Source organism: Mustela nigripes, chromosome 6 (assembly GCF_022355385.1).
Source record: "Mustela nigripes isolate SB6536 chromosome 6, MUSNIG.SB6536, whole genome shotgun sequence".
NCBI classification, from domain to species: domain Eukaryota; kingdom Metazoa; phylum Chordata; class Mammalia; order Carnivora; family Mustelidae; genus Mustela; species Mustela nigripes.
Window position 1 is genome coordinate 130,245,969 of NC_081562.1, and position 23,721 is coordinate 130,269,689.

General features: G+C 36.4%; 1 protein-coding gene across 1 annotated transcript in view; it reads right to left on the reverse strand.

Moving 5' to 3' along the window:
• The window catches only part of MALRD1 (MAM and LDL receptor class A domain containing 1), a 751,478-nt gene that overhangs the window by 406,465 nt on the left and 321,292 nt on the right, over nucleotides 1–23,721 (reverse strand). Inside the window, 2 exon segments of the mRNA XM_059404562.1 lie at nucleotides 11,409–11,700; nucleotides 15,759–16,006. Coding sequence (XP_059260545.1) covers nucleotides 11,409–11,700; nucleotides 15,759–16,006 — 540 coding nt within the window.

Genomic DNA, 23,721 nt, shown 5'->3' on the forward strand with positions numbered 1-23,721 from the left:
AGGTGGGTTAAGCCGCTGCCTTCAGCTCAGGTCATGATCTCAGGGTCCTGGGATCGAGTCCCACGTCGGGCTCTCTGCTCAGCAGGGAGCCTGCTTCCCTCTCTCTCTCTCTCTCTCTCTCTGCCTGCCTCTCTGCCTACTTGTGATCTCTCTGTGTCAAATAAATAAATAAAATCTTAAAAAAAAAAAAAACATTATGGTACTGGCACAAAAATAGACCAAAGATCAATGGAACAGAATAGAAAGCCTAGAAATAAAGCCACATATTTATGGTTCATTAATCTGACAAAGGAGGTAGGAATATAAAATGGGGGAAAGACAGTCTCTTCAACAAATGGTGTTGGAAAAGTGAACAGGTACATGCAAAGGAATGAAACTGGATTGCTCTCTTATACCCTACGCAAAAATAAACTCAAAATGGGTTAAACACCTAAATGTAATACCTAAAACCATAAAATTTCTAAAGAAAACTTGGACAGTAATCTCTTGGACAACAGCCTTAGCAACATATTTCTAGATATGTTTCCTTTGGCAAGGGAAAAAAGGGGGAAATAGCTACTGGAACTACACCAAAATAAAAAGCTTTTGCACACCAAGTGAAACCATCAAACAAAAAGGCAATCCATGGAACGTGAGAAAATATTCCAATAAAGGATAATAGCCAAAATGTGTAAATAACTTATACAACTTAACAGCGAAAACAAACAAACAAACAAAAAAAAACCTGATTAAAAAAGGGGGAGGCAGGGGACCTGAATATGCATTTTTTCCAAGGAAGACATAAGAATGGTCAATAGACAAATGAAAAGATGTTCAACATCATTAATCATCAAGGAAATACAAATCAAAACCACAATGAGGTAACGCCTCACACCAGTCAGAATTGCCAGGGTCAAAAGACAAGTAATAGGTGCTGGCAAGGATGTGAAGAAAAGGAACATTCATGCATTGTTGGTGAGAATGTGATTTGACACAGCCACCATACAAAAGAGTACAGCAGTTTATCAAAACAGTAAACATATAAATACCATATGAACCAGTAATTCCACTGTTGGGTATTTACCCAAAGAAAACAAAAGCACTAATTTGAAAAGATAAATGCACCCTTGTGTTTATTGCAGCATAATTTACAATAGCCAAAGTATGGAACAAATCAGATGCCCACTGACGGATGAATGGAGAGACCGCTCTCTCTCTCTCTCTCTCTCTCTCTCACACACACACACACACCCACACACATAATGGGATATTAGTCATACAAAGGAATGAAAGTTTGTAATTGTAAGCAACATGGATGGAACTCGAGGGTGTTAGGCTAAGTGAAATAAGTCATGGAAAGGCAAATACCACATGATTTCAGTCACACGTGGAATCTAAAAAGCAAAACAAATGAACAAACAGACTCATAAATACATAGAACTTGGGGTTGCCAGGGTGAGTGGGTTGATGAGCAAAACAGGTGTGAGAGGATGAAGAAGTACAAACTTGCAGTTATAAAATAAATAAGAAGATCAAAAGTATAGTATAGGAAATATTGTCAATAATATTGTAATAATACTGTACGGTGACATATGGTGACTACACTTAGTTGTGGTAATCATTGAGTAATGCATATAATTGTTCAATCACTATGTGGTACACCTGCAACTAATATAACATTATATGTCAACAAAATAATGAAATTCTTGCTTTAGCATTTAAAATAAGTATTTAAAAAAATACCACTTTGCCACTAGCATCTAAAATACTATATAAAATACTCTTTCCAAAAAACCCACAAAACGTTACTAAGAAAAATTAAAAATCATCTAAATAAATGCACTTACCCTTGCCATAGAGAAGGTTAATTTTTTTTTAAAGATGTATTTATTTGACAGAGAGAGATACAGGGAGAGAGGGAACACAAGCATGGGGAGTGGGAGAGGGAGAAGTAGGCTTCCTGCCAGGCAGGGAGCCCGATGTGGGGGCTTGATCTCAGGACCCTGGGATCATGACCAAAGCCAAAGACAGACATTTCATGAATGAGCCACCCAGGCACCCCTAGAAGGTTAATATTTTAAAATATTAATTGCTGCGGTGCCTGGGTGGCTCAATGGGTTAATCCTCTGCCTTCGGCTCAGGTCATGATCTTGGGGTGCTGGGATCAAGCCCCACATCAGGCTCTCTGTTCAGCAGGGAGCCTACATCCCCCCTCTTTCTCTGCATACCTCTCTGCCTACTTGTGACCTCTCTGTGTCAAATAAATAAAATCTTAAAAAAAATTAAAATTATTAGTTGCTTTTCTATTTACCAATGAAAAAATTAAATTTCAAAAACATACCTCTTACAAAACATTACAATTTTCATTAAAATATAAATTTAAAAAAATATTAAATGTCTTGGGGCACTTGGGTGGCTCAGTGGGTTAAAGCCTCTGCCTTCGGCTCAGGTCATGATCCCAGGGTCCTGGGATTGAGCCCCACATCAGGCTCTCTGCTCAGCAGGGAGCCTGCTTCCTCCTCTCTCTCTGCCTGCCTCTCTGCCAACTTGTGATCTCTGTCTGTCAAATAAATAAATAAAATCTTTTAAAAAATATTAAATGTCTTTACCATTAAACTAGAATGCATTACTGGATCTTCTAATCCATGGAAATAAAATGTTCTTCCATTTATTGCAGAAGAGAAATGCTATATGCCTAACTATTGAAGAGTTTTATTACAAGAAGCAGGAAAAAAAACTGGCCATTGCAGAACAAATAGAGCACACCTCCAATCCCAGATGATTCCATAAAAAATGAAATCTTGTTTTCACAGCTGCATTTACTTTTATATAGTTAATTTGTATAATAATTATATTGTAGTAAAGCAATATGAAGGAATAAATTTTCAAAAAAAACTTCCCTGGTTACCTTAACAACTAAAGAAAAATTTTAAATTAATGTATCACCAATATTAGCTAATAAAAAGAAAAATGGTAGATGTGTGTATGTGCATATATATATATACATACACACACACACCTACACACACACACACACATATATATAATGGATTATTATTCAGGCATAAAAAAGTACAAAATTGAGACACTGGGTGGCTCAGTTGGCTAAGCCACTGCCTTCAGCTCAGGTCATGATGCCAGTGTTCTGGGATGGAGCCCCACATTGGGCTTCTTGCTCAGCAGGGAGCCTGCTTCTCTCTCCGCCTCTGCCTGCCTCTCTGCCTGCTTGTGCCTGTGCTCTCTCTCTCTCTCTGACAAATAAATAAGTAAAGTCTTAAAAAAAAAAAAGTACAAAATATTGGCATTTGCTGCAATGTGTTGGATGGAGCTAGAGAGTATGATGCTATGTGAAATAAATCAGTCAGAGAAACACAAACACCATATGATTTCACTCGTGTGGAGTTTAAGAAGCAATACTAATGAGCAAAGTGATTAAAAAAAAAAAAAAGAAAGAGAGGCAAACCATACCACAAACTCTTAATTACAGAGAACAGACTGATGGCTACCAGAAGGGAGATGGGTGGGGGGGATGGGTGAAACACGTGATGGGAGGAGGGCACTTACTGTGATGAGCACTGGGTATTGTATGGAAGTGCTGAATCACTATATTGCACAAATGAAACTCACATTACACTGTATGAGAACTAGAATAAAAGTAAAACCTTAAAAATTATTTTTTACCTTATTACCTATTTTACCTTATTACCTAAAATTATTATTATTATACCTTATTAATTTCTACTAACACACTCTATAATTTCATAAGAAGCACTGATTTCATGAATTTAAAAGTGATACATGGGATAAATAATGTGGGAGAAGCCCCTGAATAAATATTTATAAAACTGCTTACTCTGTTATGCTATTTCCAAAACCGATTTTAAGTATTCTAAATATATTGGCTAGCATGTTGCACTAATTTTATACAATATCCGTCATACAACCTATAAAACTAAAAGAAAGAGATTTCATAAAATAGAGTCTATTGCAGCAATACACAAATGTGGGACAGGAGAAAGTGGAAGGCGAGGCAGACACTTAGCTGTCACAGTGAGAAAAGCTAAGTTTTCCTTGGAATATAGAAAAAAGCAGAAGGGTTCCAGAAAAAATTAATTGTATTAAAGAAGAAAAGAGAGGCCATGGAGTCAGTGATGTTACTAGTTATTACATCCATGAACAGAAGATGGGTATTTTTTCAATGGACCTGGACCTAAGTGGCAAGCGCGCGCGCGCACACACACACACACACACACACACACAAAAGCAGAACTCTCAAACTTGAAGAGGCCCAGTCAGTATCTCACTGTTCAAATCCAAACTCTCACATGTCCAAGTGCTGGCTAACTGTATCCACCACTGTGTCCCACCGAATACTTAAGCTAAGCATAGCCCCTTCCTACACATTGTTGGTAATGTGTTCCAAAGAGGCAGAAATTGGGTTTTGAAATGCTACACCCGTAGCTAATTTCCATTATTTAAATTGGAAAATATAATGCATTACCTATCTACCCATGTATTTACAACTAAGTTCTAAAAATGCAAATGAAACAGTGAAACACCAATAAAGCTATTGTATTTATTACTGTATTTTGAGAGCCATAAATTCATTTGAACCAGCAATGTCTGTCAGTTTGATTAGCTGGTCTTTTGAGAGTTCACTGTTGTCTTCCTACGACTAACATTACATGTTTACACGAACAAACTTAGAAGTCAATCTGTCAATGAGATATTCTAAGAGTTCTTTCTTTTTTTTTTGGTCTACCACTGCAAAGCCAGCTCTCCTTGATCAAAATGTTATATTTTTCTTTCTCTTCTCTTACATCATAATCTTTCACTTGTTTTGCTTTCCTCTCTACAGATTTTTTCAAGACTTTCTCAATTTCTAGAAGCAGTCCTTGTACAATTTAGACAACGCATGACTACCTATGAAAGTCACTGAAGAAACACAGTCAAGACAAATGCACAATGAAATAATGGCTCAGGGCGCATTTGCTGCTGTGACATCGTTCTCTTAGCCGTAAAAATGCCCGAGATGAATATCCTATGTAATGCTACTGCAGGGAATTCTGAAAACATCTTTGTCTACCAATTGTATTTGGAATGCGACTTGAGATTTTCCCTGTAGAACATATTGCTTAAAGAGTACTCTAATGAGTTTTGGTGATCTAAATATATTTTCCAGTATAAATATTAGTGCCCTCTCCCAACAACAACACAAAATAAAGAAGAAGAGATACATGGATACGAGCATGCTATGGATTTGAGTATTTAAAAACAAGAGGTATTCTACTGTAACATTAACTTGGGAAACACTCTGTAAAGAGTATGCCTGTATCAACTTCTTTCCTCTTCCCTCTATCACACCCAAGCAAGCCATCCACCTCTGTGATTTTCAAGAATATTTTTTTTCCTCTGCATGATTATGAATAGTAAGTGAGATCAACAAATTCATTTTTTAAATTATTTTCAGCGGTAGAATTTAGGGATTCATTCAAGCAATGAGGTGTTTGGAGCTATTGTGAGAGCCATTTCTTTGAAGGGAATGAGAAAGACAAAGCAGGTCTGAACCCCTGCTTTGAGCAATTAAGTTGGAATATGTTGGAGAAAAAATAGCAAGTAGACAATATGCTTTCAATAAATTTCAGTGTACACAGTGAAACTTTGTAATCTCTCTAGCAGGGAAGAGGGATAACAAGGAAAAAAAGGAAGTAACATTTTTGCTGAACGTCAACTATTTGCCAGGTATTGTTTAAAACACACTGAATATTATTATCTTAACTGTTTTTCAAATCACTCAGAAGTAAATTCCAATTGTCTCATTTTTGGAGACAAGGAAGATAAGAATTAGAGAGGTTAAGTAGACCAGATGACATTATACATGTAGTGGGGCTTGCAAAGGTCCAAGCCCATGTCTTTAAACCTCAGACGCACGCATTTTGCACTAAGCATTCTGTACAGGGTTCATTAAATCAGAGCCAAGCACAATTGGCCAAATTTTCCTAACTCAGGACTCTGCCTGAGCTGCTGTGCCAGCATTTTAATCAGTAGGTAGCAGCCTTTTAATTACTGGCAAATATTTCAGGGAAATGAGTGACCTCAAAGAGGCGCTAATCCATTTGGTGCCCATTGCCTTACATTTTCTTAAAGCAAAAGTTGATTAGCATGTGATATCCCAAAATATATTTGTTGTATAACTCATATTTGGAAATGACTGTAGGGATTTAAAACACACCCACACCCACACACACACATACACCTGCTCCCTGCCTTCATTATACTCAGAATTTTTATTAAATGTCTGCCAACAATGCAGAGAATATGGTAGTGACTAAATTTGCATATGGACATTTAGAAGATGAATCCTGGTTGCCTTTTTCTTATTAAAATTCATTAAATAATTATTTTTATCCATCATCACTTAGCAATTAACAAAATTGCCATCAAAATAAGCTCTCAAATATAACTTGTAGAGACTTAAAAATAATTTAATATCACTTTTGCTAATAAAGCCCTGGGTCTTATTTGACTAATTAGAATCACTGATTTCAGATTCAATTCAATTGCATCTTCCTAAATATATATGTTTTGTCTCCTCTTGTCTTTCCTATTTTAAGCCACCCTTGATGGAACTGATAGCCTACCCACATGAATATCAATGAAAAGCATGTGAATAAGAGTCATTTTCAAAAGTTTAATGGACGTAGCTACTGTTTAGACCCATAATGCCACTTACCCTTCTTCAATCTGTACAAGTTCCAAGTTAAGTGTTTTCGCAGGAAAGAGAAATTAGCAGCCTTTTCAAGATAGGTATATACACATGTTATTAATGACACATCAAAAATAGTTAATTAGACTGTCAGAAAGTGATACGACTGAGCAATTACAATGCAATGTGAAAAAATTATATGTGATCTCAGCAAAAAACAAAACAAAACATTTTTTTCAAAATATATGAAAGAAACATATTCTTAATAAAGTGCAAATAATGGAGGCTTACTCTCAAATATCTGTATCACCTAAGGAAAACTGACAAAGATGCCCCAAATAAAGGATAATATGAGTTGATTTTATTGAATAAATGTCTACCATGAGCCAAACATGAGACTAGGCAAATTACATAGGCAATGACCTCTTTATCCTCAGGGGCCTAGGAAATAAGAGATACTCTTTCTGCTTTACAGATGAGGAAATTTGAGTCTCAGGGCAGTTAGGCAATGCATAGTAGTAAGAAGGGAGTCTGAGATGAGTAGCTAGTCTGCTCAAACATGGTACCTGTGCTTTCACACTTGGTGTTGGGGAAACATACCTGTACTCCCATTTAAAGAATATAACTGCAATTCTTGGATATTCATGAACTCTGCCCTAACTAAATGGAACCCTATGACAGATCTGAAAATGTCCTAGAATATTCACTTCACCTCCTGGACTGTCCACTATATGTCCACTATGTCCACAATGGTGGCCATTAGCCAGAAGAGGCTACTGAGCAACTGAAATGTAGGTAATGCAGGCAATCCCAACTGAGGTGTGTTGTGAGAATAAAATATACAGAATTTAAAATATCTTATTAATATTTTATATTGCCTTTGTATTGAAATGATAATATTTTTGATATGTTAAGTTAATAAAAATATATTGATTTCACTTTTTTTAAAATAGAACTACTAGAAAACATAAAATTACCTATGTGGTTCACATTTGCGACTCTCCTTATACTTCTGTTAGACATTCATGGTATCAGAGCAGAGATTCTTTTATTTTCCATTCATCAAAAAGTTTAATATGGATGGCCAACAGACACATGAAAAAGTGCTCCACATCATTCAGCATCAGGGAAAAACAAATCAAAACCACAATGAGATACCACCTCACCTCATTCAGAATGGCTAAAATTAACAAGTCAGGAAATGACAGATGCTGACGAGGATGCGGAGAAAGGGGAACCCTCCTACACTGTTGGTGGGAATGCAACAGTGATGTGTTCAGGATACCACCCTCCTCCACCCATCCTGAAAATCTACAGAGAAAGAGAGAGAGAGAGAGAGAGAGAGGGAGCATTCCTTTAAAAATATCAGTGACTCCAACAGAGTCCTCTAAACTCAAGATGATACCATAGTGTGTCAGAATCACTTCATAGTTCAAGTCTAAACAAGGTGTAGCTTTTCACTTTTCCCAAGAGAAGGTCATATACTTAAAGTTTCTGGAGGCATAGTTACAAATACTCCAATAGTCTGTAGGAATGTTAACTCTATACACACATATTTCTCATCTGCCACATTTGAATGTGGGTATTGGAGCTAAGGGAGCCATCAAAAAATTCAAGTATTTCACCTTATTTTTCAGAGTGTTCATCAATAATATAAATAAAGACATTTGGTGGTTTTTTTAAAAATTTTTCTTCTTGGAGTCCTTCTACCACAGCCATTTCTACCAGTTACCGTACTTTATGCAAAGGAATACGATATTTTATTTTGAGCTTTTACTATTTCCTTTGCTTTCCCTTCCTTTCTTTCTTCCTTCTTATTTGTTTCCTAAGACTAGTCAATACATTTTCAATGCATGTTCATTTGGGGAAAAAACTGAAACAAGCCAATAATTGAGTTGGTCCCAGGTTAGCTCCCTATTTCATTTGTAATATTATCGCAGAGACTCAGGGGTACTAGGTTCCTGCTTCAGACAAATTATCCACTCACAAGACAGGCCATCTTGGCAGCCTGTGTGACACCGTCTCTCCTGTCTCATGCCCTTAGGCGTGCCCACAGTGCTTTCCTCCCCACATTCATTATTTGATCTACTGCGCTCACACTCGGCAACTCTATCCAGCAAACTGAAGGAGGCTTTCCTTCCTATAAGCCCTAGGTGAGGTTCCAAACTCCTGCACATTCTATAAATTATCCTCAAATCAGATGCCCTCAGCTGGGGGTTTTCTTCATTTTTTTTTTTTTTTGCATTCTCATAAAGTTTTGTATATTTCTCCTGGCACTTAATTATAGCCTACCTACTATTAGAGTTACTTGAGGTGTTTTTCCTATAACCCGTTACCATACTGAATTATTCTTAAGAGCAGAGATTCTTTTATTTTCCATTCATCAAAAAGTTTAATATGGATGGCGAACAGACACATGAAAAAGTGCTCTACATCATTCAGCATCACGGAAATACAAATCAAAACCACAATGAGATACCACCTCACATCAGTCAGAATGGCTAAAATTAACAAGTCAGGAAATGACAGATGCTGACGAGGATGCGGAGAAAGGGGAACCCTCCTACACTGTTGGTGGGAATGCAAGCTGGTGCAACCACTCTGGAAAACCACATGGAGGTTCCTCAAAAAGTTGAAAATAGAGCTATCCTACGACCCAGCAATTGCACTACTGGGTATTTACCCTAAACATATAAATGTAGTGATCCGAAGGGGCACGTGCACCTGAATATTTATAGCAGCAATGTCTACAATGGCCAAACTATGGACAGAACCTAGATGAATAGATAAAGAAGAGGTGGCATATATACACAACGGAATACTATGCAGCCATTTGTGATGACGTGGATGGAACTAGAGGGTATTATGCTTAGCGGAAAAAGTCAATCGGAGAAAGACAACTATCATATGATCTCCCTGATATGAGGAAGTGGAGATGCAACTTGGAGGGCTTCAGGGGCAGGAAAAGAATAAATGAAACAAGATGGGATCGGGAGGGAGACAAACCATAAGAGACTCTTCATCTCACAAAACAAACTGAGGGTTGCTGGGGGGAGGGGTGTAGGGAAAGGGTGGCTGGGTTATGAAAACTGGGGTGGGTATGTGCTATATTGAGTGCTGTGAAGTATGTAAACCTGGCAATTCACAGACCTGTACCCCTGGGGCTAATAATACATTATATATTTATAAAAAATTTTTAAAAATTATAAAAAAGAAAGAAAGAAAGAAAAAAGTTTAATATGACACTTCAAGTATCATAAGGATAGACAAAGAACTCTATCATTATTAATATGTGTCCTTCATTTGATAATATATATTTTATACCACTTTGTAGATAACTTTTAAATTTTCCTTTTGGAAATGGCTTTTAACTAACTTTTATCTGAGGTTTCACAATTTAAGAATCTGACATTCCCAACAAGACTGATTTGTTCTTCACGCACCCTGCTTTATAGTTTTTCTTTAAAGTTTGAAGTGGTTGAACATAAACCTTGCTCCCCTCACTATGTAGATGCTATTAGATTATTTTTTCAAAGGCTAGACCTATACACAAGCTAGTATAGCCACCATCCAGTCAACACAGAATGGAAAGCAAAGCTTTTCTCAAAGAAGTAGATGAAATCTGAGGTATCTGAAATGCTCCTGCATTACAATTTCATGAGGACATTTATACCTAAACAGCCTTCAAATGTTCATTTGTTTTTCTCTATACTAATCCACATAGTGCTAGAAACATGTCAGGGAAAGACTCTGTTCAACATGCAGTCAACTGGGAAACATCTATCTAGAAACTTCCTCTTAACCAAATGAAAATACTAAATGTAATGTTCCTTATTCCATCTACCATGCTAAAAACCAGAGCAAACATTTGTTCTTTTTAAAGCACTTTCTTTTTCACTAATTATGAAAGATATAATTTATATACCAAAGGAATGGCACTTTCGGTTTCTTCAGTAAACTCAGGGTTTAAATATTAATATGTCCTACAAAGTGACAAAATCTGTTGTCCTTTCATTTTAATAACATAAACAGCATTTATTTCATTCCAAAATCTTTTGTCCTTTCATTTTAATAACATAGACAGCATTTATTTTCATTCCATACCACTGAGAGATCACACAGATCAATAGTGCTTGCTATTCCCACTTCCTACAACATTGTTACTATACACATTATATTGAACATATACATACCAATATGCTGATATAATTCCTTAGACAAATTACCAAAGGGGAGTTTAAAAGAGTATATGAACATATTCAATCTCCTGAACTATTTAAATATGTAAATGCAACCGTTCAAGTCGCAATATCCACAGGTCTAAAAAGAATAAAGTAAATGGCCCATCCACAGTCATGCCTAATTAAAATCAAGTAACTCTGTTTCTGATGTTCTTATATTTCATTGGGTAAAATGATATTTGTTAAGGATTGAATTCTGAATCGGACTGCAAACAAAGGAGTCTTCTCTTATTTTGTTGATCTAAGAAGCAGCTGACTAAACAGATGTCAGAAACTAGTAAACACACTGAAGCTTGGAAAAAATCTGGAGAACAGCATTATGAGTCAAGGCTTGAAAGATTTTAAGACTTTTTTCTTTATGAAAGCAATGAATCACTCGGGGTTTCTGTTATTTCTTCTCCATTTCTTTCCTTCCCTTCCACCTTTCCACTCTATAAAAATACCAAGTAATCACAACTTAAAATGTTGTTGTTAAAATGTACCTGTTGGAAGAGGCTCGGGGAGGTCTCCTGTCACAGAGCGGTGAGGTGACAGACAGCCCTTTGTAAGCACAATGTCATCGAGGGCAATATCACCATGGTGTCCTTCACCAACTCTTCCTTCAAATTGAAGTTGGAAGTCTTCATCCCCAGACAGTGATAGTTCCTTCTGCTGCCAGAAATTGCCTTGTTCTACAGTGAGGTTAAGTAGGACCTTTGTTTGGTTGGATACTGACACCTGGATCAAGGTGAGTGCCCCAATGCCATTTCCATACATGTGATAATGAAAAATGATCTGTAACCAGAAACAGGAATATTGTATATAGCTTGTACGATTAACTCCACTTTACTTTCAGTTGTATAATATCGCCCTCTCCTTTATTAACAGACTCCCAAAGGAAAACTAGATCTGCATGGCCTGTTGTTCTGTGAGTACTGTAGTACTGTGTGGAGTCAGGCCAGCCTTAAATTATAAGTCTCGATATATGGAAGACAGAGCAGTAAGAATCAAAAAGAAATTTAGATGAAAACCTGAGCAGAGTTTATTTTCATTCTTTAACTTCTAAATGGTGAATTTCCCAATAAACTCCTAAAAGTCCACTGGCAAAGGAATAAAATATCGTTAAAATATGATCCATTATCTAAAGACTCTTCATGATTAAACAATAGTAGGAACTAAAGAAGACCATTTTCAGTCTTTTAAATTTTAAATCATTTTCTTCAAAAGAGTGGAGTACTCTGATGCTTATTCTACCATATTCCTTGCACTTGAAACACGTTTTTAGATATGTACGATTTTCAGGGCTCCGCTATCTACCACCAACTACCAGCAACAGAACAGCAGTTATCCAAATTTAGCTGAAATGCTAGAGATATGATCTAAGAAAGCAGCCTTGGGCATTTCTCCCCCCACAAGAAAAATCAATATAAGTAGTTTCAAAGATTAACAACTCACCAGATTCTTAGTTATTGTTACACAGAAGGGAAAAGTTAGGGGAAATTCTAGGAGAAAGAACTGTATAGGTTAGAAAAAATATGAACTCAGAGCACTTTTAAGCTTTTATCTTATCATGTGTATGAATGAGGGCACACAGTAAAGGTGAGTGATCCCCACACAGAATAAAGGTATTTTTGAAACACCAGCAGTCATGTAATATTACACTTTAGAGAATGAAAGGAATGAATGTGCTTAAGGGGAAAAGAATCTGATTAAACAAAATATGCAGTGCATACTTCAAAAAGCATCAACTTAATAGAGTAAGTAAGCCATGTGAAGTGACACTACTCAAATTTCCTAGCTGATGAAACCTTCAGGCATTCTTCTGTGATCCAAAATCGTTTCTTCTATTGAAAAAACTTTCCAACACAAGCTCTGTGACCGTTATGACTTGTTCTGGGAGAAGACCCATGAAATCTGGGTTATATGACTCATGAAAGGAAGAAACATAAGGGGCCTATGGCCAACCTCTTGACCAGCATCAACAGACAAGAGAAAATGGTCCAGTGTGCGTCACACATGTCTGTCTGGATTCCCTGCAGTCACAGACATGGCCTTTCTAGTCATCTGCCTTGTTTTGTCTTATTTGTGCAACAAATCTGAGGCCTACCTCTTAAGTTGCAATAAATATTTCCCTGTCTTCTTGAGGTCATTTCTTGAATGATCCCATGTGGTTAACATGCAAATATATAGACATGTGTGTGTCAATACATGTTAAGAAAATACTTGACAACAATGTAGTCTAACTGCAGGGCATAGTGAGGGAATGCTAAGTATGAGATTCAACTAGTGAGGTACTTTCTCTGAAAATTTCAGAGTTACTCAAAGGTCTCATCCTTTCCCATATCAATCTGTCTCATTCTTCCTACCATCCATCCCTAAAAAGGAAGAAAAATCTTCAATTTGATTTTGTTCTGCTTCAAGGTATTCCACAAGGTCAAGTGACAGAAAGGATTTTCATGAAATCTGGGAGGTCACTCTGCTTACCTGATATACATGTTTTTTATATGAGCTACACAGTCATTCCCAGCATGACCTTTCCTCACTTCTTTGTATTCAATCTATATCATAAATATTCATAAACTGAACCATTCTTCATTAATTTTTTGACATTTCTTCTAGGCATATTTCATTATTCTCACACAGATGTTTAAAACAGTGGGGACTACAGTTCCAGGACCAGGGAAAAATAGAGATGGATGAAATCCTGAGTTACTACACTATGAAAAACAAAGCTTTGGAGCATTTTTAGAGGAAGCTTAAGTTAAAAAGCCATGAAGTCAAGCTGGAATACTCTACATTTTGTGTTTAATTTTTAATTAGCTTTCTAAGACTAAAATTTGTAAATTTCAGAACATCTATGAACATAAGAGATTTGTAGATAGAGACTTGACATATAAAATCTGGTGTGCTTGGGCTTTGTTTTGGAGAAACCTATCAAGTAATGTGGAAAACAACAAAACAGATGAGAAATACATTTGATTAAAATTCATTTTTTTTCCAAACGAATTAGATAAAGTTTAATGTTATCCTGTATAATTTGTTATATTTGCTTTAGACTGCTGAGTTCTCTCTCTAAAACTCTGATCAGATCATGTCACTCTCTTGCAGAAAATTCTATCAAATGTGCCTCACAAGATAATAGAAATGAGGTTATCCCCTGAGAGTTAAACTACGAAATCAACTTAAGATAAAACAGAAAAACTTCCAATACAAACTAAAAGCTTAACATGCATTAAAACCATGACAATGGTAGGAGGTGAAGGCTGCTTGGTACAAAACAGAGGAGGGAGCACCTGTAATGGGGGCAGGGAATCTGGGGCACCTTGGGTCAAAGGTTTAAAATGTCTCCTTCCAAAGGTTAAGGCTCTGTGGTGGAGGCGGCAACACAAGAATATTATACTTTGAAAACAAAGATTTCGATCATGCTATTGTCTTTGATCATCAGCTGACATCTTTCTGAATGTAATTTGCTTTCCTTTCAGTGTTCAGACCTTGAGAACTCACCAGTCAGAATATGTGTGTTCTGATCCTACGGAGATCACACTTCCCATTGTAAATATAAATGCCACATTTATTCATATACTATTCTTTTTAAGCAAGATTCTTGGGAAGCCATCTCTGAGTGTTTAATTTATGTTATATGTAAAGCTAAGTTTAGATCCTAACTCAGCTGACTCCCATTCTTTGTGAAATAAAAGCAATCAATAAACAAAAGGGACGGACCTGAAAATACACAGTCATCATAGAGGCCGGTTGTCCCAAAGAGCCATACTGTCCTATTTATACTTATAATAGTACTAACATTTTCCTGAAAGTTCCACAGGATAATAGCCAAACCCTCTTCTTCTCCTGGCTACAGAAGTTCTTCTACCATTTTTTAGGGCTAATTTTCATCTTTCCTTTTTCATGAAGACTTTTTCAACCATTTTACAGTGGATCCAGCTCTAACATTTGTTCGTGGGAATATTTAAGTATATACTACTTGAATTTTCTGATGGTAAAATTCTCATAATTCCAGTTGTTAGGACCAATTTTATTTTTTTATTTTAGCCAGAAGCTTCCATTGAGCTTAAACAATAACTTTGTTGTTTAACCCGTAAACTGTCCCTGCTCCCCTTCCCCCAGGGGACCTACTTAAAAACAAGTCCCAGAAACCAGCTCAAGGTAACAGAGCCCAGATACAAGGGTGGGTCAGGCCCGGTGGAGACACCCAATCAGTAGGGGGTTGCATACTATCTCCCTAGCTACCAAGGAGTATGGGCCCCAGCCCTTTGGAAGCCTTTTTTGGCGCCAGTCCTAATCAAGGTGTAATAGGCTGGTTCAAATGTCTACTAGGGTAAATTGTAACTCATTTGGTCACCTAGCATCACTGTGGAGTTTCCTGTGTGTGTTACAATCTCATTGGCCACCAGTGCGTGGCCAGGCCTGACCGCATGGCCTTTGCCCTTAATAGCTAGACGGAAACAGAGAAGGGTCACCCTCTCTTGTAAGAGGTGTGTCCCCAAATGTTCGGTCTGATTCTTGATGCTTGGCACGAAATAAAGCTTTGCTTGACCTTCGCTTTGTATCAGTCTCGCTCCTTTAATCACGGACCCATTATTGGGCCATAACACAGTAAGTACTAAATTCCTTGAGGGGAAGCAACTGCATTTTACTTCCTTTGTACTATCCATACTTTACGGATAGTAACCATGAAGTCTTCCGGTGCTTTCCACAATTCGAATAACTATGGAATTTATCAATAGGATAAATTCTTCCCACAGCTCTAACAACCTTTCTGTATTGGTATTCTGTATTCCATTTTCTGTATTAGTGCTCTCAGCAGTCACAACATTTCTGGGTATTTTGCTTACCTTGCAATCTTTGCTTCTTCTGCTGATGACTGGACTGGAAATTCTGGCAGCCCTCATGGGCTGCTGAGGGAACAAGCTCTTTATGAAGATGTAATGACCAGAGGAGTTTCCAAAGGTGTGATCAGCAGCTGGCTCTGTGCCTACAGCAGGGAGGCTGCTAGCTTTCAGATTCCAGTCAAAGTCATCACCCTGCTCCTGCTCCCAAGAACAGAGGTCAAATTCAAAATCACAGCACCCACTGGAGGTACCTGGAAAACATTTCCCAAATTATGGCAGAGAGAAAATTAGCAGATTTTAAGATACGCAGTCCAAAACTAGAGCAATCTGGACACATCCTGTAACAGCACCTGAGAAAATTATCCTGACACTAGCATTAAAATAGAATATTTAAAATCTATGTTTAATAATTAATGCTTCCGTATTTTATCTCAGAGAAGACTCAAATATCCAATAAATTAACCTAGCAAAACTTCAAAGTGTTATGTTACCAAAGATTTTGAAAGCCATTTAATAATTTGTCTACAATATTTTTAATATTTCAACCAACTTGTTTTTAACAATTACCCATGAAAACTTCCAGAGACAAAAATCAACCATGATCTTAGGTCATTTTTGTTGGCCAACTGCACCAGTCCCAACATGAACTGAACTCCTAAGTTTGGTAAAATAAAAGCTGATTATCTAGCAAGGCTTGGGAAGACGTGGGAGTAGTACAGTTCACATTTGGTTACTACTTTGTTTTTAGAAACTAAGGTTTCTAAGAATTAAAATTCTGATCAATGTAATTAAGATGCTAGAATGGCTCAGGGAAGCAACTCTGTGTGTAAGAAAGAGGTGCATAAAAAGACAAAAGGGATAAAATTACATTTTTATTGAGGGAAAAGAAAGCAATTTTGTCCTAAAATGAAACTGGTTATTTAGAGATAGGAGACTTACACCAAAATCTGTATTGAAAAAGAAAAAAAAAAAGAAGAATAAAGAAATCTGTAAAACATTTGTGAAGGGGAATCACTGGAGAATTTTTGCTAGGGTCAGGACTGACTTGGATTGGAATAAATGGGTTTTAAAAGTACACTAGTATAAAATTGAAACCTGGTTTCTCTCTCTGCTAAAAAAGATGGTTTTCTTAGATTATTGCTCTGCTTTAGTAAGAAATTAAAAGCAGAGTTTCTGTTTTGTCTTTATCAGGTCTTGACTACTTGAAGCAGTTAAAACTTCTCAAAATTAAAGGGGCAAAGTTTTTCTAACAACTATATAATCCAATGTTTTTGCCTATGAAATCCCTTATTAACCTTGTCGGTAAAAGAAATAATGAAATATTGAGTTTTATAGTGACCTGTGACCCTAATTAGATTACATGCTTTAGAACCTTCTGATATTGTTAACAATCCTCCCAAACATTCAAATTCTCCCAAACATTCAAATTCTCAATTGTCTTTTTGACAAAAAAAAAAAAAGGAAAACAAAAGAAAATAATATTTTAGTTTGCTACATATAGCCATTTCCATGGCTTGTGCAAGTTTACTTTTCCACAAACCTGATTCTCAGTCCCAATATCAATGAGATGATATTTAAGTATTACACACATAACCTCCTCTAAACACCTATTTAGTCAATGTAATTTTATTTCTTCTTTCTCCTCATCTTTGCTCCTCAGGTCCTGCTAGGGAATTCAGGAAGCTTCTTATTCTGTTCAATACAGTTTGGGTTGGGAAATGCTGCCTAAAGTAAAAGTTATAATCACTGAAATTGTTTTTTAAAACAAAATCCTCACTTTAGAGATGAGAAATTGTGAAACAGAAAAAGATAAAAAGTGTACTAATTGGAATTTATTATAATAAGTTACAGAAATTAAATATGTTAGGTTGCATGAAATACCAACGATCTCTCCCAGGTTCCTAAAAATATTTTTTTTTCTTTTTTTTTATTTTTTTTCTTTTTTATTTTTTATAAACATATATTTTTATCCCCAGGGGTACAGGTCTGTGAATCACCAGGTTTACACACTTCACAGCACTCACCAAATCACATACCCTCCCCAATGTCCATAATCCCACCCCCTTCTCCCAAACCCCCTCCCCCCGGCAACCCTCAGTTTGTTTTGTGAGATTAAGAGTCACTTATGGTTTGTCTCCCTCCCAATCCCATCTTGTTTCATTTATTCTTCTACCCACTTAAGCCTCCATGTTGCATCACCACTTCCTCATATCAGGGAGATCATATGATAGTTGTCTTTCTCTGCTTGACTTATTTCGCTAAGCATGATACGCTCTAGTTCCATCCATGTTGTTGCAAATGGCAAGATTTCATTTCTTTTGATGGCTGCATAGTATTCCATTGTGTATATATACCACATCTTCTTGATCCATTCATCTGTTGATGGACATCTAGGTTCTTTCCATAGTTTGGCTATTGTGGACATTGCTGCTATAAACATTCGGGTGCATGTGTCCCTTTGGATCACTACATTTGTATCTTTAGGGTAAATACCCAATAGTGCAATTGCTGGGTCATAGGGCAGTTCTATTTTCAACATTTTGAGGAACCTCCATACTGTTTTCCAGAGTGGCTGCACCAGCTTGCATTCCCACCAACAGTGTAGGATTACAAATATTGCTAAAGTTTTCTTCTACTTCCAGGACAGCAAGAATTACTGAGTTCAACTATGACCTCATTGACCTTCTGCCTACTGAGGCTATCCATTTCTTTTCTTTTTTATTGTGTTATGTTAGTCACCATACAGTATGACATTAGTTTTTGCTGTAGTGTTTCATGATTCATTGTTGGCATAGAACACGCAGTGCTCCATGCCGTACGTGCCCTCCTTAATACCCGTCACCCAGCTCACCCATCCAATGCCTGACTTCAAGCTGTATTACAAAGCTGTGCTCATCAAGACAGCATGGTACTGGCACAAAAACAGACACACAGACCAATGGGTCTATTTCTGATAGATGGGTACAGAAATCTCCAACTACAATAGTCGATTCATCTATTCTTGCAATTCTAGTAGTTTTTGTTGCATGTTGTATGACATTCTATTAGATGCATACACATTAGGGATTGGCATGCCTCCTTGGGGAAGTGACTCCTTCATTGTTATGTAATGCCTTTATTTATTCTTGATAACTTTAAAAGTGTTTATTTTACCTTCATTTATTTTCCAAGGCTCTCTTTCCCTTTTGAGGATTTGAGTTTCTGATTTAGATCATTTTCCTTGATATAAAAACTTTTTTTTTTCAAAGTAGGTTTTCTGGCAAAAAAAAAAAAAAAATTCTCGCAATTTGTGTTTGTCTGACAGAGTTGAGAAAGTATTTGTCTTTTACTTTTGAAGGATAATTTCACAGCGTATGAATTCAAGGTTGGTAGTTTGGTGTTGTTGTTTATCCCCCCAAACACCTTAAATGTTTCAATCTACTCAGTTCTCATTTGGGTAATTTCTGAGAAGTATAATTCTTACCTTTGTTCCTCTGTAGGGAAAGCATCTTATCTCTCCAACTTCTCTAAAGATTTTACTTTGATTTTCCATAGCTTAGAAAGGATATATGTAAGTGTAGGGGTGCTTTTTGTTTGATTGGTTTTTTTGTTGTTGTTGTTACATTTTTGTTTTGTTTTTGCATTTATCCTGCTTCATGTTCTATGCTGTGGTTTTGTGTCCAACATTCATTTGGGGAGAATTCTTAGTCATTATTTTTCCAAATGTTTCTTCTGTTCCTTTCCTCTTTCTTATCCATGTGGTATTCCCGCTACACACATATCTTGTTGTGAAGTCCTTGAACATCTGTTGTTTTTTCTCAGTCTTTGTTATTTCTGCTTTTCAGTTTTGGAAATTTCTATTGTGATGTCTTCTAGCTCAGATATCGTTCTTCAGCTGTGTCCAGGCGACTAATAAGCCCACCAAAGCTTACTCGTTTCTGTCGCAGAGGTTTTGATCTCCAGGATTTCTTTTTGATTCTGAGGATCTCTGTTTACACTGTGCATCTTTCTTGCTTGCTGTTTTATCCACTAAAGGCCTTAGCACACTGATCATAGTTATTTTAAATACCTGGTTTAATAATTCCAACATGCCTGTCATGTCTCTTTCTAATTCTTCCTTTCTCCATGTGATACTTTCTCAATAGCTGGACATGATACACTGGGTAAGAGGAACTGCTATAAATAGGCCTTAATGTGGGGAGAGGGGAAGAATTCTAGAGTTCTATGATTAGGTCTCAGTCTTTTAGGGATCATGAACCTCTGGACTGTGAACCTCACAAGCATTTCTCAGATTTTTTTTCTCCTCTCCTTACATGGAACGGGATATCTAGAGAGGGTTAGCAATAGAGATTTCCCTTCCACGAGGCCAGTTAGGCTCTGAAAATACCCTGGCAGTTTAGGCTTTCATTGTCTGAGGGAACGCCTTGTGAGGAAAAGCAAAGTGCTCTGTGATACCTTAAAATGGTTTCCACCGCCCCCCCGCCCCCAGCTGTTGGAAGCAGGAGAGGATTTTTCTCTGATATTTACTGGAAACCTGGCCAAACTCCTTGCAGTATTACATTTATACACAATATCATAAATAAAGATTATAAATATCAATCTCATAATATTATAGGGTGTTCCAATAAGTGGGTTTCCTGAAGTTTTTAACTCTTGGGCTTGTCCATGTGGCACGTCATCAATAACCAATTCGGATCTCTTACCCAGGTACTGGTTCCGTTAGTGGATTCTGCCCCCAAGTTTCTAATCTGCTAATGTGTGATTCCCTGGGTTCACTTGCCTCTCTTCAATCTCGGAGATATTTGTCCTGTGGATTTAATAAGAGTTCTTGATTTCTTAGTCTCTTCAGCCTTTGACTTGTTAGAAGAGAGCTGTGACCTCCAAAATCATCATATATAGCACTGGACAGTAGGAACTACACAAACCTCTTCCTATAATTCTGCTGGTAAATCCTACAGCTGATGATGTAAGTGATGATGCTGTAAAACTGAGCATTGTGTTACTAAGAGTTTGTATTTTCTAAAATTGTATGTTTAGGATACTTTTCATGTTCTTTATGTTTAAAGGCATGATGCAGCATAAAGCCAATGAGCAATCTGATCTTAAGTAATAAAATGTACAGGTCAGAATTCTTTGATAATATTCTTTATTAAGTTCTCTCTGAATATTAAAGTGAAAATGAAAATATTAAAAACCTTACTTTTATGTGAGGTGGTGCTCAAAAACTAAAAATAGTTAAAAAGGATCAAAGTTGCAGCATGTTAAGTATTTATATAGTTTTGTCTCTTCAAGAAAGCTAGTTAGAACAAGTTCTCAAATATTTAAGGAAATTTAATGTACATGAGAGTAGGAATGATTCTGCCACCAAAGCTCTCAGGGCCCTGTTCCTCAGTGCACAGGCCAAAGGAAGACAGGTGCACATCCCAGCTGAAGCCACAGCAATTCTGGGACAAAGATTCTATACTATTGTTAATAGAATGTAATCAACAGACTCTTTAAGATTCTCCAAATTCTGCTAGGCACCAAAATCGTGTCTTTCTTTATGGATTCATTCTTACAGTTAGCATAGATCAGTATAATTGTTTAAATACACAAAAATAACTATTAAGTTATTTCAAATAAAGCAGAAAACTTGAAAATACATGGGTCTTACCATTGTTTTGATACCATTTTGGAGGGTAAAGACCACTAAGATGAAAGTTAATTTTATCACAACATCCAAAAAAAAAAAAAAAAAAACTTGCCCAATAGTGAAGAATGGCCTTCAGTTTTTGAAATAACTAAAAATTAATTAACTTAAGAAAGCATCAAGACTAATATGCTTTTTAAAAAATGGTTTAACAGTCTAGCTAACACTGATTTTTACTACTTTCAGGGATAGAGAAAATTTCTCTGTCATAATTCTGTCACCAAATGAACATAATGGCATTTTCTATCCAATTGCTGATTTGATTTTTTAAAAATTGCATTTGATACTTTCTGGTAATTTATTCTTTCCTACAATAAACTGTAATAGTCTCTTTTGCTTTAGAATAGTCAAGTTCTCCTAAGTATCCTTTTAGAGGCCTGAGAGGTAAATACATTAAAATAATAATGAACCCCAACTAAGCATCGTTTAGAAGCTGAATAGTTGTCTTAATTAAAAATTATAAAATGAAGTAACTAAATCAGTTCACCTTGTGTTGGAAAATTGATCAGCCCATGAAGACTAGTTTGCCATATAGACCAGCATCCAGAAAGGCCAACTGCATAAAGAAATGATGTTGGGAGATGGAGAGAAGTGAGTTGGGGGAAATTGGAGGCGGAGGCAAACCATGAAAGACTGTGGACTCTGAGAAAAAAAAACTTAGGATTTTGGAGGGGGGGTGGGTGAACCTGGTGGTGGGTACTAAGGAGGGCACTTATTGCATGGAGAACTGGGTGTGGTGCAAAAACAATGAATTCTGGAACACTGAAAAGAAATAAAATGAAATTTTTTTAAAAATGATGTTTGCTGGAGAAAATCGGATTTATTCTGTTTCAAAAATCATACAAATGATGCTACATGAATTTCTATCATGTAAATTCTGTTTTTCTTCTGATATTTACTATTGTTTTAAAGATATTTTTCCTTGGAAATTTTAATTCTAATGTATCAGTGGGGAAAATACAATAAGCAGGCATAAGTTGTTAAGATTTCAGATCACTGTGATGAGAAGGCACAACTTATAATTTCATATTTCACAATTTCCCCTGGGTGCCAGGTGAGAAAAGCAGCAAACAGTCTTTTGTGCAGATGCCAATTCCTGTCACTTCATGGAGCAATTAATGCCAGAACCAGACAGGTGTGCCATCAGGAAGACAATGATCACCTTTGTCTGCAACTGTACCATCCATCAAACCAGGTTCTACCTTTCTAAACACTATAACTTTTCCATCGATCACTATCTTCATGAGCATGAAATATCAGTTTCATTTAAAAAGTTCGTAATTTTGAAAGGCAATAATCTAAATCCTTTTAAGACACAACCATCAAATTCCTAAAATTAAGATCTCAATGTTCTATTCAATTGTTCATTCAATATAGATTTATTGAGCATATGCTATAAATAAGGCACATTTAGGAAGATAAAAAACTAACTGGAAGGGGGGCTATTGTATATTGGTTGATAAGAAAGCTAAAGTTCAGAGTACGATACTAAGCAAAGTATCACATTGTAAGTAGCAGAACTATGAGTTAAAGAATGATATACACAGAACCCTGTGCCACTACTCCCTCTTATAATGTAGTATGCAGTGCTCCAGGATGGGAGTTGCAAATAATAATAAATAATAATAATAAATCTATAAATACTACAGGCTAAGAAACTGTAGGTGTCTATGAGAAAATTCTCAAAGAGATCTCTTTACATGTAGGCGGCTATGAAAAGATGGCAACCCTCCACTTTGACTTGATTCTTCTTGAGGTAGTTTATCAATTCTTTTACACTATTCATCTAAATATGAATGTCCTACGGACTTATGGGCATATGGAAGAAGGGTCTGTAGTCAAAGGAATAAGATGAATCCTACAAATTATTATCTCTGTTTAAGGAAGATTTAAAAATACACGAGCATATTATTAACACACTAGCTCTGAGAAATCCCATAATATGGAAACTAGTTTTTTACATAACAAAGAATATTCCCAACCTATCTAAGGAAGCTATGAATTTATTTATTTACTTATTTAGTAGAACTATGAGAATTGTGTAGATTATTACATTGATGATGCACAGGACAAGTTTTACAAATTCTATTAAAATAAACAAGAAAAAAAAACATAATTTGAGAAATTAGTTTCCAGTTATAAATGGGGTACTTTCTCAGTTTTGTGACTTTGGAGATTGTTTTAGTTTCTTAGTAATTCCATAATAAAGTACAACAAAATGGGTAGCTTTAAACAATAGAGATTTATTCCCTCAAAGCTGCTAAGGATAGCAGTCTGAAATCAATGTGTCTGCAGTGC